At 35.6% G+C, this 14,104-nt stretch overlaps 2 protein-coding genes and 1 non-coding gene across 4 annotated transcripts; 2 read left to right on the forward strand and 1 right to left on the reverse strand.

Annotated features, from left to right (window-relative positions):
• Positions 1-1,384: 1,384 nt before the first annotated feature.
• LOC110710971 (alpha-ketoglutarate-dependent dioxygenase alkB-like) lies at positions 1,385-4,480 on the forward strand. The gene is made up of 8 exons (XM_021889319.1): positions 1,385-1,560; positions 1,979-2,093; positions 2,191-2,342; positions 2,619-2,965; positions 3,059-3,197; positions 3,303-3,369; positions 3,455-3,576; positions 3,774-4,480. The coding sequence occupies exons 2-8, from the start codon at positions 1,999-2,001 to the stop codon at positions 3,911-3,913; spliced, it is 1,062 nt and encodes a 353-aa protein (XP_021745011.1). The 5' UTR covers positions 1,385-1,560; positions 1,979-1,998; the 3' UTR covers positions 3,914-4,480.
• Positions 4,481-4,585: 105 nt separating this feature from the next.
• On the reverse strand, positions 4,586-4,666 carry TRNAL-AAG. Its single transcript has one exon. It is a non-coding gene; the product is annotated as a tRNA-Leu (tRNA).
• A 3,705-nt stretch (positions 4,667-8,371) lies between these two features.
• Positions 8,372-13,443, forward strand: LOC110710977. 2 transcript variants are annotated; one of them, XM_021889340.1, is made up of 5 exons: positions 8,372-8,749; positions 9,569-9,669; positions 9,863-9,976; positions 12,896-12,979; positions 13,136-13,443. In XM_021889340.1, the coding sequence occupies exons 1-5, from the start codon at positions 8,530-8,532 to the stop codon at positions 13,190-13,192; spliced, it is 576 nt and encodes a 191-aa protein (XP_021745032.1). In that variant the 5' UTR covers positions 8,372-8,529; the 3' UTR covers positions 13,193-13,443. The 2 variants fall into 2 exon arrangements, with proteins under 2 accessions (XP_021745032.1, XP_021745024.1); XM_021889332.1 differs by having other exon boundaries at positions 8,377-8,749; positions 9,566-9,669.
• The last annotated feature ends 661 nt before the right edge of the window (positions 13,444-14,104 follow it).

Here is a 14,104-nt window from a genome sequence, read left to right on the forward strand (position 1 = left end):
GCTAAAGTATCGAGAAGGCTTAATGTTTACATTAACAATTTACCAAACCGCCATACGGCCATATCTAAGACTTGGTTTTACAACATGCACTATAAGAATCTACAATAATAATAATACAAATATTATTAGAGATAACAATAATCTATTAAACTGTTACAAAACAGAGAAAAATGTGATAAAGATCAAATATTGACAGCCATAATATACTTCTAAGCTAGTCCATCAGTCCAACAAGAATCAAACCATTATTAGTCGAGAGGAGATGGAAGTATAACAACTAAAGGTTCAATGTCGAGGAACTATAGATGTATTCAACAATAACATTTGAAGTAGCATTTAGTGTTTTGACCGTTTTAAGTGATGGATGATAACTTTTAAGTTTTAAAATAGTGTTTTCATAAAAAAGTTAATGAAAGTAGCTTTTGGAGTAGTGTTTGTCAATTAATTTGTGTTAAAGAAAAACCCTCTTGCTCTCTCCATTTCATAATAATTGACACATTTTAACTTTTTTCTTAACATTTGTTTTTCTTTTTTTAAGGAAAAGTGAGCAAAAAAATATTAATGTAAATCAATTTCTACCAAAGTTTGTAGGTTTTGAGGAAAAGAGTTCAAACAAACACGCTCCTTAGAAATACTCATGTCCCATCTAGCAACACAATGAGCCACGGTATTCCCCGCTCACTTAACATGTAAACAAGAAAAAGAATTAAAAGCATCACTAATTTGCCTAATATCATCAAACAGATTAAAGATCGGAGCTGCCCTAGTCTGCCTATTCTGAATAGCACGAGCAACAGTTAAGGCATCACACTCAAGAATCACTTCCACATGCCCCAGTCTTCGAGCCAATTCAACCCCATATCTCGCAGCCCCGGCCTCAGCAAGGTCAGGTGGCCAATTTGCCTCAATTTTCTTCACGGCTGCAGCAAGTAATTCCCCCCTATGATCACGCATGACAACACCAAATTGAACACCACAACCATTCATTACATGTGCATCCACATTTACCTTAATTATATTCGGCGGAGGAGGTGACCAAGTAATTCCTCTCCTACTTTTTTTTTAACATTGACTATCAATATTTTTAATTTCACGTTAGTAAAATATATAAAAAATAAAATAAAAAATTGACATTCCAATAATATACATTGATAAATTTAACAATAACTTAGGCCCTGTTCACTTCAACTTACAAAAATAATATTCAGTTAAATAATTTCAGTTTAGTAAAAATAAGTTCACTTCAGCAAATATAATTTCAGCTTAGTATAAATAATTCCAATTCAGTAAAAATCAATAAACTTAAAGAAAAAATATAATAGCAATTCAGTTAAAATAATTTCAGTTCAGCAGAAATAAGTTTGAAAACTGAGCTTATAGAATACTTGTATTTATTACGGAACATAGAGATTAATCAATGCAACTCTAATTTAAAAAATTAAGGTGGAAATAAAACAAAAAGTAAGAAAAAATAATTTGGTTTGGTTTTAAAGCGCTAAAACTTCACCTTCACCCACTCTACTCTCATACATCGCTCATTGATCTCACTGCTCCTCCAAGGTAAATTGTCCTTAAATTTGACAATTCTATAGATTTCTAGTTGATTTTGTAGTTAATCGCTGAGAAATTGTGGCCTAAATTTATCAACTTCTAATTAATTTTGCGGGTTAGGGTTTCGATTTTTTATCCCTAAATTTGGATTTTTAAATTTTGGTTCGTAGAATGTTTGATTGCATGTGAATTCGATTTTTGGTAATTGTATTTCATGTTTTTTCATATGTTCGAATTTAGCTAGTTACATATACTTTTAGGCAGGTTTTTTTAATTTTTTACAGTGATATAGATGGACATGATTACATGAGCAGTTTTTGTGATGCAGTTAGAATAACTGAGTAAATTATAAGTGGAATTTTTTATGTCAAATTAACTACATTGCTTGCTGATGAAGAGGGTGTTGCTGGATTGTTCTGTTAATTAGGGTAGTAAGCTCGGAATCAAATGTATGGTGATGGAGTCAACGACGATGTTGATAGAACTGCGTTTCGTAGAGCGGAGAAGAAGTATAAGCTCTATTATGATCAGAACTCGAGAAAGTACTCGTCTTTTCTTGATATCGATGTGTGATCAAATTTTTGTTATTCTTAATTATTGTGGGATTGAAGGTTTTTGATTTGATTGCTATTGTTTTAGGAAGAAGCAGCCTAGACCAGTAGATTTATCTGAGGTGGTGGATTTCAAGTTGATACTGGACACGTTCAATCAAATCGCTGAAACACCAAATGGGTTTCATGTACTTGAGGGGGAGTTTGACTGTCCTGTTGTTCGCCTTGACAACCGCCCAGGTAAGAACTTGTGTTGTAATTGATGCTTTGATATAGTTGCTTAGTGAGGCTGCTTATGCATTAGCGGGAAAATTTTAACACATAAACTGCATTCGAAATGTTGGAGTTGCTTCCTTGCTTCTATTGTTTATTACGGAATGCTGTACCGAGTAGTGGGATACTCAGTAACTCTTAAGTTTGCATTCTTGATGGAAACGGATGAGCATATATTACAAATCTGCTTCTGCTGTACCTAGAAACTAGGCCCCTGAAGCGTAGCTGTTCTTTCTGATGTAGGCTTTTATTTTATTCCTGGAGCATTGAGTGTGGAACAACAGTGTCAATGGATAAAGGAAAGCTTGATGAGCTTCCCTCAACCTCCCAATCGGACAAACCATAATGCGCATTATGGTCCTATACAAGATTTGTTTGCTTCCGCTAGAGAAGAGAAAATCCTAGTTGAAGATGAACATTCACCAATAGAATCAGAGTCATTGAGCAACGGACAGGCTCAAAGATGGAAATTTTGCGATAAGATGGGAAGTGTTTCCTTGAAGGGATATGGTGGGAATTCAATTTTGGCATCAGCGCTTCTACGGAAGTTGCGGTGGAGTACACTTGGATTGCAGTTTGATTGGTCAAAGGTGACCATTGACATCATTTAACTTAGCTTGTAGCATGGCACTTTTAGTTTTCTTGATGGTTTAATCTCAGCCAAACATATTTTCATGGTACAGCGTAATTATGATGTTTCTCTACCACATAATAAGATTCCAGCTGAACTTTGTCAACTGGTTAAGAAGTTGGCTGTGCCTGCTATGCCTTCTGGGGATGTTTTCAAGCCAGAAGCTGCTATTGTTAACTACTTTGCATCAGGTATCGAGAAATATGTTCAATGTTCTTTTTATTATACTTTCGGTGTGGCTAACTTTGAACTCCCATGGTTTTTGACTCTGAGACATCCTGCTTTCCGCTTTTCAGGTGACAGCCTTGGCGGACACCTTGATGACATGGAATTAGACTGGACTAAACCTATTGTTAGCATGAGGTCTTATGCTACATCCTTGTCAATTCTAGTATTGCTCTTTTACTATAGCAGCAAGTTGAACTTTCTACTTTCACTTGTTTCTCAGTTTGGGTTGTAAAGCTATATTTCTTCTTGGTGGGAAGTCTAGAGATGATGAACCCTTGGCAATGTTCCTACGAAGTGGTGATGTTGTGCTGATGGCTGGAGAAGCTAGGGAATGTTTTCATGGTAAGCATGGCATCCTCTGTCCCATTTTTGACAATCTTCGTGAAATGCTTGCGTTAGTGGTAAAAGTGAACTTCATATGACTTTAAATCTTCGGCCATTTTACGAGATGTTCACCCCAAATGTTCATGGTGTACAGTCTCAAACTCTCAACTATCTAACCACCGCATCTTTCTTCATCTTCATCTTCTATGTGGCAGGGGTACCCCGCATCTTTGCTGACAGGGAACACTCTGAAATTGCATCCTTGGAAAAGCACCTCTCAACTGAATACGACCGTTGTGTCTTGGATTATATCACATCTTCAAGAATCAACATCAACATCCGACAAGTCTATTAACTTTTATCCACTGCCAGATATCTTAGTTTGACTGTTTGAGCCATCAACACCCTTGGTCTTGAACACCACCAAGATAGCTTACATTCAACAAGATCATTACTGAATTGAAAGTTGCAATGCTTCGAAAAATGTTGGTCAAACACTCTTCTTCTGCTTATAAACTTCAGAAGTCTTCGTTGCTCTGGATTATGGGCATACATAGTAATGACTTTGGCTTCCCCAAGCTTCAATGTACGAAGTATTAGTGCGGCTTTATCAAGGGCAAAGGAGACGGCATCCTCTCCAGCAATTGGACCAAAGGTGTTTTTGGCATACTATTTATTCCTTTTTTTTCCCTGTAATTTTCCTCTCTCCCGCCATCCAGACTGGACAGAATCTTCCCTTTCGATAAAAAGCTTGAAAGTAGAGCGCAATGCTACCACAATTTTCATGTGTTGATGGTTCCATATACTCACTCTTTACAGTCTTTAGTTAGGAAGATTTTTGAAATTTATGCAGTGATTCAGTGTAAACACGAAAGGAGTTTTTACTCGTCAATTTTGAGTATACATTTATTTATTTTATGTTTTTGCTCATTTCATTCATTGTATTGGCTAGCATACTATCCTTAATTCTTGTGCATAAAATTGTCAACAGGAAATTGTTATCTGCTCTCTTGAAAAAAAATAATTATGTTGAGAGTGGGATTTGAACCCACGCCCTTTCGGACCAGAACCTTAATCTGGCGCCTTAGACCAACTCGGCCATCTCAACTTGTTTGATGTTGAGCAACCCAATATTTACTTGTTATTATTTCCCTGGTGTCATGTACGGATTTATATCTTTCCAACACAAATAGGTAGGTTTAACTTTAATTAATTAATCTACTTTAACAAATACTCGTACTCACTACGTATGATGTATTTATGAAAGTTAACGGTCAGATTTTGTAGTAATTTCACTAATTTGACCATAAATCTAATACTCTAACAAGTATTTCTATCATCTAATACTCTATACGGCGTAAGTAATAATTAACTTTGTGCAAAACAAGTATTTCTATCATCTTTGATACTTATGATACGTAGTAGATTTGGGGAAGCTATATGATAAGATAATGAAATTTAAAATTCGGTAAATGGCAAATTTTATGAAATTCACTATAAGAATTCTTTATAAGGAGATTTTGTATGTATTATGATTGTGAAAAATAAATCAAACTTTGCCTTTTCTTATGAGAGGGTGAAAAATAAACTATCCAAAGTAATTAAGGTTAACTTGTCTATTACTTCTTGTGCTCCCTAATACTCACAACTATTGTGTGTTGCTTGTACTTTATGAAAGATTTGTGGGTTGTAAATAAAAATAATAAAATTATGTGCAAGTGTTGTTAATGGGAGTATCCTTCGTTTCATATTAATCACAACACTAAGGTGTTCACAAATTTTAAGAAAATTTATAGGGAGGGGCCCAAAAGAGGATATTTTATAATATAATGTATTGTTGATAGGAGAGAGAAATAATAAAAAAAAAAAAAGTAGTATAAGTGGGGTTTATATGAAAGAGAAATAATAAAATATTTGTGAAAGTGGGGTTAGTGGAAGAGAGAAATTAAAAAATAATGATGGATCTTTTCCAAATATAGAAGTAGAGGTGGCAACGTACCGTGCTGGGCCGCCGCGGGCCGTGCCTGTAGCTTGGCGTGTCGTGCCGGGGCGGGCCACCATTTAGCACACCTAGCCCACGGCACGGCCCACGCCGGGCCGCCCGTAATTTTTTTAATTTTTTTTTTGAACAACTTTTGAAATGGATATACTATTTAAATAATTTTATTAATTTATGTATATGCATTTTTTATTATATTATTATTCTTGTTCTTTTTATTATTCTTTATTATCATTTATGTTATTTTATGGCTGTGCCTGGCGTGCCGTGCCAGCGGGTTCGTGCCGTGCTCGCGCTGGATTCTTGAAATCGTGTTCACAGCACGGCCCACGGCCTAATCCTCGGTCACCGTGTCGTGCCGTGCCACTAGCGGGCTCGTGCCGTGCCGGGTCAATCTCGTGTTGGGCCCGTGCCGCCCGTGGGCCAGCACGGCCCATGTCCACCTCTAATAAAAGTGTTGTAATTAATATGAAACGGATGTAAAAGAAAAGTGTTGCGATTAATACAAAATGAAAAGAATTTGTGTGAAAGAGGAATACTAAAGTAGTAAATTTAATGCGAATGGGATTAATGAGAGAATTAAACACATAGAGAATTAAACAATAATATCATTGTAATACTAGGTACTTCATACTGCATGTTTTTTTTTAAAAAAAGGTACTTCGTATTGCAAGTATTTCAAAATAAACAAAAGATACATGTGTCGCGAGTATTTAGAAATGGATGTCAAAAAGTTAGGACTTATTCTCTTCAAGTTATTATAGAAATTTATTACTACCTTCATTTTATATTAGGAAAAATTGCTCGGAATAATCCCACATTTGGGGCGTCCGTCCAAAATAATCCCACCTTTGAGTTATGTTTAAATAATCCGACCTTTATACCCAATTCACTCAAAATGATCCTGGGTGACCTGTAACCGGTTGAGTAGTTAATTTTTTTTTATTAAGTTTAATTTACATGTGTCACCATGTGATTGGTCAAAAAATAAGTTTTAATTTTAATTTTGTTTTTAGAAATAATTATTAGTAATTAACATCAATTAACTATTTTTAATTTTTTTCTCAAAAAAATAAATAAATAAATAAATTCAAACCAGCCCCGCCCCACCACAACCCTAGCCACCTCCCCGCCCCGACAAGGCACAAAGCAGCCATCCGCACCGCGACCAGACCCAAGCTCCTCGGCGCGCGCCGTTCGCCAACCCTCCCCTACCCCTTTCGTCGCCACTAAACCACCACAACCTTTACCGAAATCAAGGTGTGGGAAAGGGAGAAGGGCCAAAATCGAGGCGTTTGAAGGGGATAGGGGCCGGAATCGGGGTGTGGGGAAGGGGAGGTTGTCGGAAAAGGGACCTAGAAAGGAGAGGGGGCTGGGATTGGGACGGAAAATGGATTTTCGAGGGTGTGGGATGGTTTTATGGCTCGCTGGAGCTTCGCCTGGGCTTTCCTGAACAGTAAACACTGCCTTGATTTTCATGAGGAAGGGGTTGGTGGTTCAGGGGAGGGGGGTCTGGCGCTGTCGCCAGCGCTGTAGTTGGGGGCTAGGTGGTCGGAGCCGCGAGGCAGAGGATCGGGCTCAGGCGGCGGGGACGGTGGCTTGGTCAGCTAGTGGGTAGTTTTTTTAAATATTTTTTTTTTATTTTTACTTTAAAAAATCTAACTTTTTTAAAATTTTTATTTTTTTATTTTTTTTTACCAATCACAGGTTGCCATGTGTAACTTGTTATAACAAGTTACATGACCAGTTGGGACCATTTTTAGCGGATTGAGTATAAAGGTGGGATTATTTAAAAATAACACAAAGGTGGGATTATTTTTAGCGTACGCCCCAAAGGTGAGATTATTCCGGCCAATTTTTCCTTCATATTATTTACAACTTTGGAATATTTTATGTCTCAAATAATACCCAAATATTGCAAATACTATGAAGGGGAGGTAGTATTTATTTTTGTCAGAATCTTTTCTTTATAAACAACCCTTAGATTATAAATATATAGATAAGATCACTTTTCTTTGTTGGGAAAGGATCATATCAGTTCATAAATATCTTTAATTGCATATGAATAAAACTTACGAGTGCGAAAATTACATATCTAAAAGGCATGCAAGTAGACGAATGTAAAACTCTTAAATGGGTCTGGTTCACACTAATTTATTGTGGACCATTAATATTAGAAACACTATGGTTGTTTTATTAATTAAAAAAAAAGTCACTATATTAAAATATAGGTTATTACGTTGCAATAAAAGTTATCGTAGCATTATAAAAACTATAAGAGGTTAATTTATTTTTCTAATGAATTTTTTTTTATATATTGGTTAATAGGAATAATAAAGGTCACTATGTTAAAATAATTAGAGGTTACTATGCTAAAATTAGGGTCACTATTTTCAATATAATGTCAGTTGCGTGTATATAAACCTTAGGTCTACAATAAATATTATTGTAGATCTGGTCCACGCAATAAAATAAGGTAAATTTTTGATCAAATCCTTAATCATACAATTAAACCAAATCAAATAAAAAATAATTTAAAAAATACATGATTAGAACAGAACACATACTTCATATTAGGTAGAGGTGTTGATTCGGGTGTTTGAGTCAGGTTCGGTTAAGTCGGGTCTATTATAAATTTGAATCATGCAAGTTTATTGTCCATACAAATCAAAATCTGAATTGAATGATTTTTCAATTAGTTTAAGATCAGGTAAGTCGAGTCAGTATTTGACACCTCTATAATTTGGCGAAGAAAACAAGTCCGAGGAGTAGCAAAGTTGTTCCGGTACGTGGGTTTTGGAATTCCCAAATTTTTGGATAAACTGAGGGTTGTTTTCTAAAATCGCACGTATAAATATGTGGGAGAAAAATACAACCGCAAAAAAAAGAAAGATAAAAAGAATCAAACAAGAGAGAGAAAAACTGAAAAAGCTTTGGTAGAATTTAACTGATAGAGGCAAAACGTCGAACACATGGCGTGCAGAATGGTGCTGCGAACCATGTTCTCTACCGAGCCATGGCTGCTTCCATGTTCATCCAACCGGTTTCCTCCTTCTGGCCCGTTGAAGGTCCAACATCTGAACATGGGTTCGGGTTATTGGGTCACCCGAACCCAGAACTTCCACCGGCTTAATTGCTCTTCTCAGGATGACCAGGGCCCACCTCAAGAAGCTGTACTCAAAGCCATTTCAGGTGTGATATTTATCTTTTTATTTCTGGGTTTTTGATTTTTTGAAGTGGGTATTTGTGAATTAATGTCTTGATTTGATTAATGATTGATATTATGTGAAAGTTTATTGCTTTTGATGTTTAAGTGCTTAATTAAGTTCTTTGCCTGTTAAACTTAGTTGATTTTCATGGAATAGGATGCTATTTGAGGAAACTAGGATGCAAAGGGCTTTACTTTAAGAATTAGTGGCAGTCTAGCTTATAAGGGTAACTCCGCTAGACTCGTCATTTCACCTCAAATACCCGTGTTTACTCTTCGTTACTTGTACGGTATGGAAACTTGACAGACATGAGAATTGATTATAGACCAGTAGTATGAATTTAATTTCGTAAATAGATAGTTATTATGCTTGGACATGTACCTTGTATGATACGAGTACCTAAGTCGCAATAACATAGATAAATCGTAAAAGTTTTATTGGGAAATTTGATGGGATCAGACTACAATATAGAACAGTGAGTAAGTTGATAGATTTTGGTTAAATTAATGCATAAATGCTAGTCTGGTTCCGGTGCCTAGAAATCTTGAATAGAAGATTAATCGACGACTCGAATAGAATTTGCTTTATCTTAACCAACTGTGCCAATATATATTATGATCAGGTCATCTGTTAAGTGATTCTGTAATAGTGCGTTGGTATAATGGTATATACTTTGGTTCAGTATGCGAACTGGACATTGTTTTGTAATTTTCTATGACTCTTGTTACTATTATTGAGCTGCATTGCCTTTAAGTGATTCAAGTATAAATATGTGTACACTTTTTTGTGTTTGTTTCAGAAGTCTCAAAGACGGAAGGAAGGGTTGGGCAAACTACGAATGTTGTCATTGGAGGGACAGTAGCAGATGATTCTACCAATGAATGGCTGGCTCTGGATCAAAAGGTATTTTTTTACTGATTTTCCTTGAATTCTTTCTACTTTCTGCCATCATGACCATTGAATTCTGTTACGAACTTAAATTATAGTGTAGGATGGAGTTACTCTGCTTGCTTGTGTACCTGTTTTGATTATGAAAATGGAATACATTGAGTCTATTATAGGGCTGACATTGTGATGGTTTTCATTTGTATGGTAGGTGAACTCGTACCCTACGATTAGAGGATTTACAGCTATTGGAACTGGTGGTGATGACTTTGTGCATTCTATGGTTGTAGCTGTTGAATCAGTCCTTCAACAACCGATCCCTGAGGTAACTCTTACTAATTAGAACTACACCGAGTGCTGATTAATTAAGAGTTACAAACAGTGCAATAGTTTCTAAAGGGACGGTTGATGTCTACTTTTGTTGTGCACTTTGTTATGGTCTTATATACAGTAGTGTGTACAGAAATATGCCATCATAATTCATACTTTATATGTAGATATCACCTTGATCAGCCAAAGATATATTAAATCAATATGATGTTGTAAGCATATAGGGTAACCAATGTCAATGTGAACCTGTTAAAGGTTTAGGAAGCATGTTTTTCTGATATGTTACGAAAGCCTTGGTGACAAATATCTACGAGCCTCGTGTGGTTGCCCAATCAATACTTTCTTAATTAAAAACAACTTGGTTGGGCAGCATCTCTTCAAAACTTCCTTCTTTCTAGATCTATGATCCTTAAAATCAACTGTGAGTATTCTTTCAGCATAGTGGTTAGAACCTTCAATTTTTGGTTATCAAAGGTTATAGGTTGGATCCTTTCCCCAAGTGTGTTAAAACTTTTAATTCTTTTGACAACCATTCATAATTTGTTTATGTGAAAGGGTGCAGATCTCTATGTTGATTTTGAGCTTACATGTAATGTGAGTTGGTAAGAAATTATTATTAGCAGATAGTACATAATATTATTCGAAACAAATTACTAGTGTGCTGACATAGGAAGTCTAATAGTGAGAGGAAGAAAGGGACTAGCCGACTAGGGGTGAGAAATTGCTTTTGGAAGCCGGTCGTCTTTACTGGTTTTGTAGAGTTATTTGCAGGAAGCTATACCTGCTTTTATGTTCCTCAGATGCCTTTCCTTTTCTCTCTATCTTTTTTATGTGTGAATGTGTCATGTGAGACTGAACTCAGACCCATCCTACCATGACGTTAGTCATAATCAAGCTTATCAATGTGAAAGACAATGTCTACCTGGGTGGAAAATAGCTCTTCCAAAGCCTCTTCTTGGGCGTAGACAGCTTGATGTTTCTCTCTGTGAAGTTATTAAAACCTTTTTATATTTGTTTGGGGGGGGGGGGGGGGTGCTGGGTGGGTATGGCTATTAGGTTGTGTTCAGAATTGACCTCTATAAGGAAATCTTTTTCTCTTTTTTTTTTTTTTTTTTTTCTTCCCAGTTCATCCATTATGATGACCATGACTCAAAAAGTGTCTGGAAACAGATACACATCTCTGCCCTATTTTATGATAAAATGGATATCTTTGTTATACAAAACCTCAATAAAAGACATACAGTTGAACCTCTTTTTTTTTTTTTTTTTGAAAATTACCAATCATTAGTTGTTGAAAATGAATTGTGGCCTGTAGGGTTTAATAGAATGAATCACACATTTACCACGAAAAAATACCCATAAATCCATAATAGTTGGGTAATGTATCGAAATTGAATATTTGACAAACACTGAATTTTGGCATAATCTTGAGAGAATTAGTGATAAATCATGACCTATAGAGTTTTGGCTTGGTAACATGTTTTAATTGAAAATATGATGCGGGGGCAATTTTGATGGGAGCTCTTTTCTAGCTTGCTTACATACATTCTAGTCATCAAACAGGATCAGATGATAAAAGGCATTGGTAGTTCCAAAGAATTCTAGATATGCTAGTCTTGAAGAAGGCCCTGCTAATAAAAACCACTAACCAATGAAAAAAAATTATATTAAGCACAAGACTTTCCACACATATAAGCATAGCTTATGACATGTTGCATCTCAAGCTTATATTATGAAAAGGTAGTGAGTACTAAATCCATTACGAATTCCCAAGGTTACCAAATATTCTTTAATTGGAGTTTTACATAGAAGCACTGGTTTCCTCAAATTACCTTTGGCATATTTCTTTCTATTGGTATTTGGTTGAGATTAAAGGATGCATTCAATATAAGAATTATGTCACTTCTTTCATTCCACTTTGTCTGCTTACTAGCCACTATGGCCTATGAGGATTGGGGAATCACTATTTTTAGCAACTCTGTAGAGTGACCTAAGGTAATGCAATGGTAAAGATGTTTCATTGGTACCCGTGATGCACATAACATGCATTGACCCTTATGGTGGTTGAAATCGATGCATCTGGCCACTTTTCAATGTCATCTACTATTTTCTTGGCTGAAAGGGAGGAATGAGATGAGTTTGATAGTGGCAAGAGCGAGGGAGAAAGGCATATATTCCATTAAGTTGTAGGGTGGTTGGAAGCTTGGATAGGTGCTGGAAAGTTGGAAGGGATCAAGGGAGGGATTGAGAGGGGAGAAGCGGTGTAATAATTTTATCCAACTAAACAAGAATAGGTATCTCTTATCCATCCAAAAAATATGGGTTAACATGAAAACTTTCTTTTACTTGATGCACTCTTCTCACAGAGATTATTGTCCTACTCTTAGTGTAACAATGTTGTTTGTTGTTGACATTAAGATTTACTGATTAAATGATATGGAATATTCAACATAGCTGTTAACACTAGCACTAATATACAACATATGACTCAGTGATGTCACTGAAGTTCAATAACCGAATGTCAAATGTTCTTTATAACTTTTCTTTGGTTCAGTTTTTTCCTCTTCATTCTAAATCAATACTTAACTGCTTGTTGCTTCATTCTCATGCAATGATTCCCATAGTAGTTTTTGTTGACTCATGTGGTCGATGCTGGCTTCATTGAACTCTAATATGGGAAATGTGGCTTCATTCTCATTCATTTATTCTCATTCATTCTTTCTGAGTTTTGACCAATGCTGTAAAGTTTTATAATTGAGACCATGTTTTCATCTAAAGGGGGTTAAAAGTGTAAAATAGTTGTTTAGATGTGGTTTTACCATGATTTGTGCTGTCTGGTTTATGAATTAGTCTGTTCTGTTCAAACATCTTTTTACTGCCAAAATTTATCTAAACACTTTTATGATTTTAATAGGGTCAAGTAAAGCAGAAAACATCATCGAAGGGCAAGTATGTATCTGTTAATATTGGACCTGTGGAAGTCATGTCTAGTGAACAGGTTACTCTCTCTTTCTCTTTCTCTCTCACATTCAATAGAACGTGAGTTGCTGCATATTTGAATCTATAACCAATGCCATTTGAAAGTAGGTGCATGAATTATGGGGAGAAGCTGACAAATTATTGCTGATTTATATTGTGATGTTTGCTTATACAGGTGCAAGCTGTGTACAACGCCATGCGAAGAGATGATCGGATGAAGTACTTCCTGTAGGCTAGATTTTCTTCCCCTTTTTTGATATACTAGTATTAGATTATTCATATTTTTCTGCAGTTCCTGTAAAATATAAACGAAGTATGCTGTAACTTATAACAGACTCATCATTGTATATTGCTGCGGCCAAACACATGCCTTAGCATTGTTTTTCTACATCAGATGACGAAATGCCTCGTATGGGCATCGGTGCTTACAATTGTTACAAATACTTACCTTTTTTCATGTTATCGAACTGCTTAAACTAATTAGTCTTATTCCATATTATCATGCTCGATTGCTTAAACTACTTTTGCACTATTACTAGTTAGTTTTAAACACTACTCGTAATGTAATAAACTAACTGTTATAATTTGGTTAACCTCAAACGATAGTTTATATGAAAAGCAAAGAGTATACTATATCAGTCTTCTCACTTCTATATCCATTGTACCAATCGTTGTATAAGATTCTAAATGATCAAACACGAAACTTATGTATTTCTATCAGAACCGGGCTATTGAGCGTTGAGTCAAGGACCTGATTTTTCTCCGTTTAGCCAGAAGAACTAAGAGCTAGTTGCCTCTTCTTTCTTCGCGATGAAGAGGATTCAAACACACACCATTACTCACTCCATTGAATCACTTGATTCATCTACAATTATTAGCAAGTACAATGAAAATGAAATAAGGACTAAAATATCATGAATCAAATATGCCAAATATTAACTACATGTTGGAAGTATGGGATAGGTTCAAACTCCAAAGTCTTTAACGTGCAATGAATATGGATAAAAAATGTCATAGAAGGGAGTAATCGTATACCTATGGCTGTACGTATAGTATAGTAGTATTATTGATTGATTTGAAATATAATAAAATTTATAGATATCGACTTTGATTAAACATAATAATGATACTCCCTTCGTTTTAT

Source organism: Chenopodium quinoa, unplaced genomic scaffold, assembly GCF_001683475.1.
Source record: "Chenopodium quinoa cultivar QQ74 unplaced genomic scaffold, ASM168347v1, whole genome shotgun sequence".
Lineage (NCBI taxonomy): Eukaryota > Viridiplantae > Streptophyta > Magnoliopsida > Caryophyllales > Amaranthaceae > Chenopodium > Chenopodium quinoa.

Excerpts from the sequence above, each read along its gene's own strand:
- LOC110710971 (XM_021889319.1), top strand. The coding sequence starts at position 1,999 with ATGTATGGTGATGGAGTCAACGACGATGTTGATAGAACTGCGTTTCGT. Across the intron at positions 2,966-3,058 it reads TGCAGTTTGATTGGTCAAAG|CGTAATTATGATGTTTCTCT; the intron begins GTGACCATTGAC and ends TTCATGGTACAG. Across the intron at positions 3,198-3,302 it reads TGTTAACTACTTTGCATCAG|GTGACAGCCTTGGCGGACAC; the intron begins GTATCGAGAAAT and ends TCCGCTTTTCAG.
- LOC110710977 (XM_021889332.1), top strand. The coding sequence starts at position 8,530 with ATGGCGTGCAGAATGGTGCTGCGAACCATGTTCTCTACCGAGCCATGG. Across the intron at positions 9,670-9,862 it reads GGCTGGCTCTGGATCAAAAG|GTGAACTCGTACCCTACGAT; the intron begins GTATTTTTTTAC and ends TTTGTATGGTAG. Across the intron at positions 12,980-13,135 it reads AAGTCATGTCTAGTGAACAG|GTGCAAGCTGTGTACAACGC; the intron begins GTTACTCTCTCT and ends TTGCTTATACAG.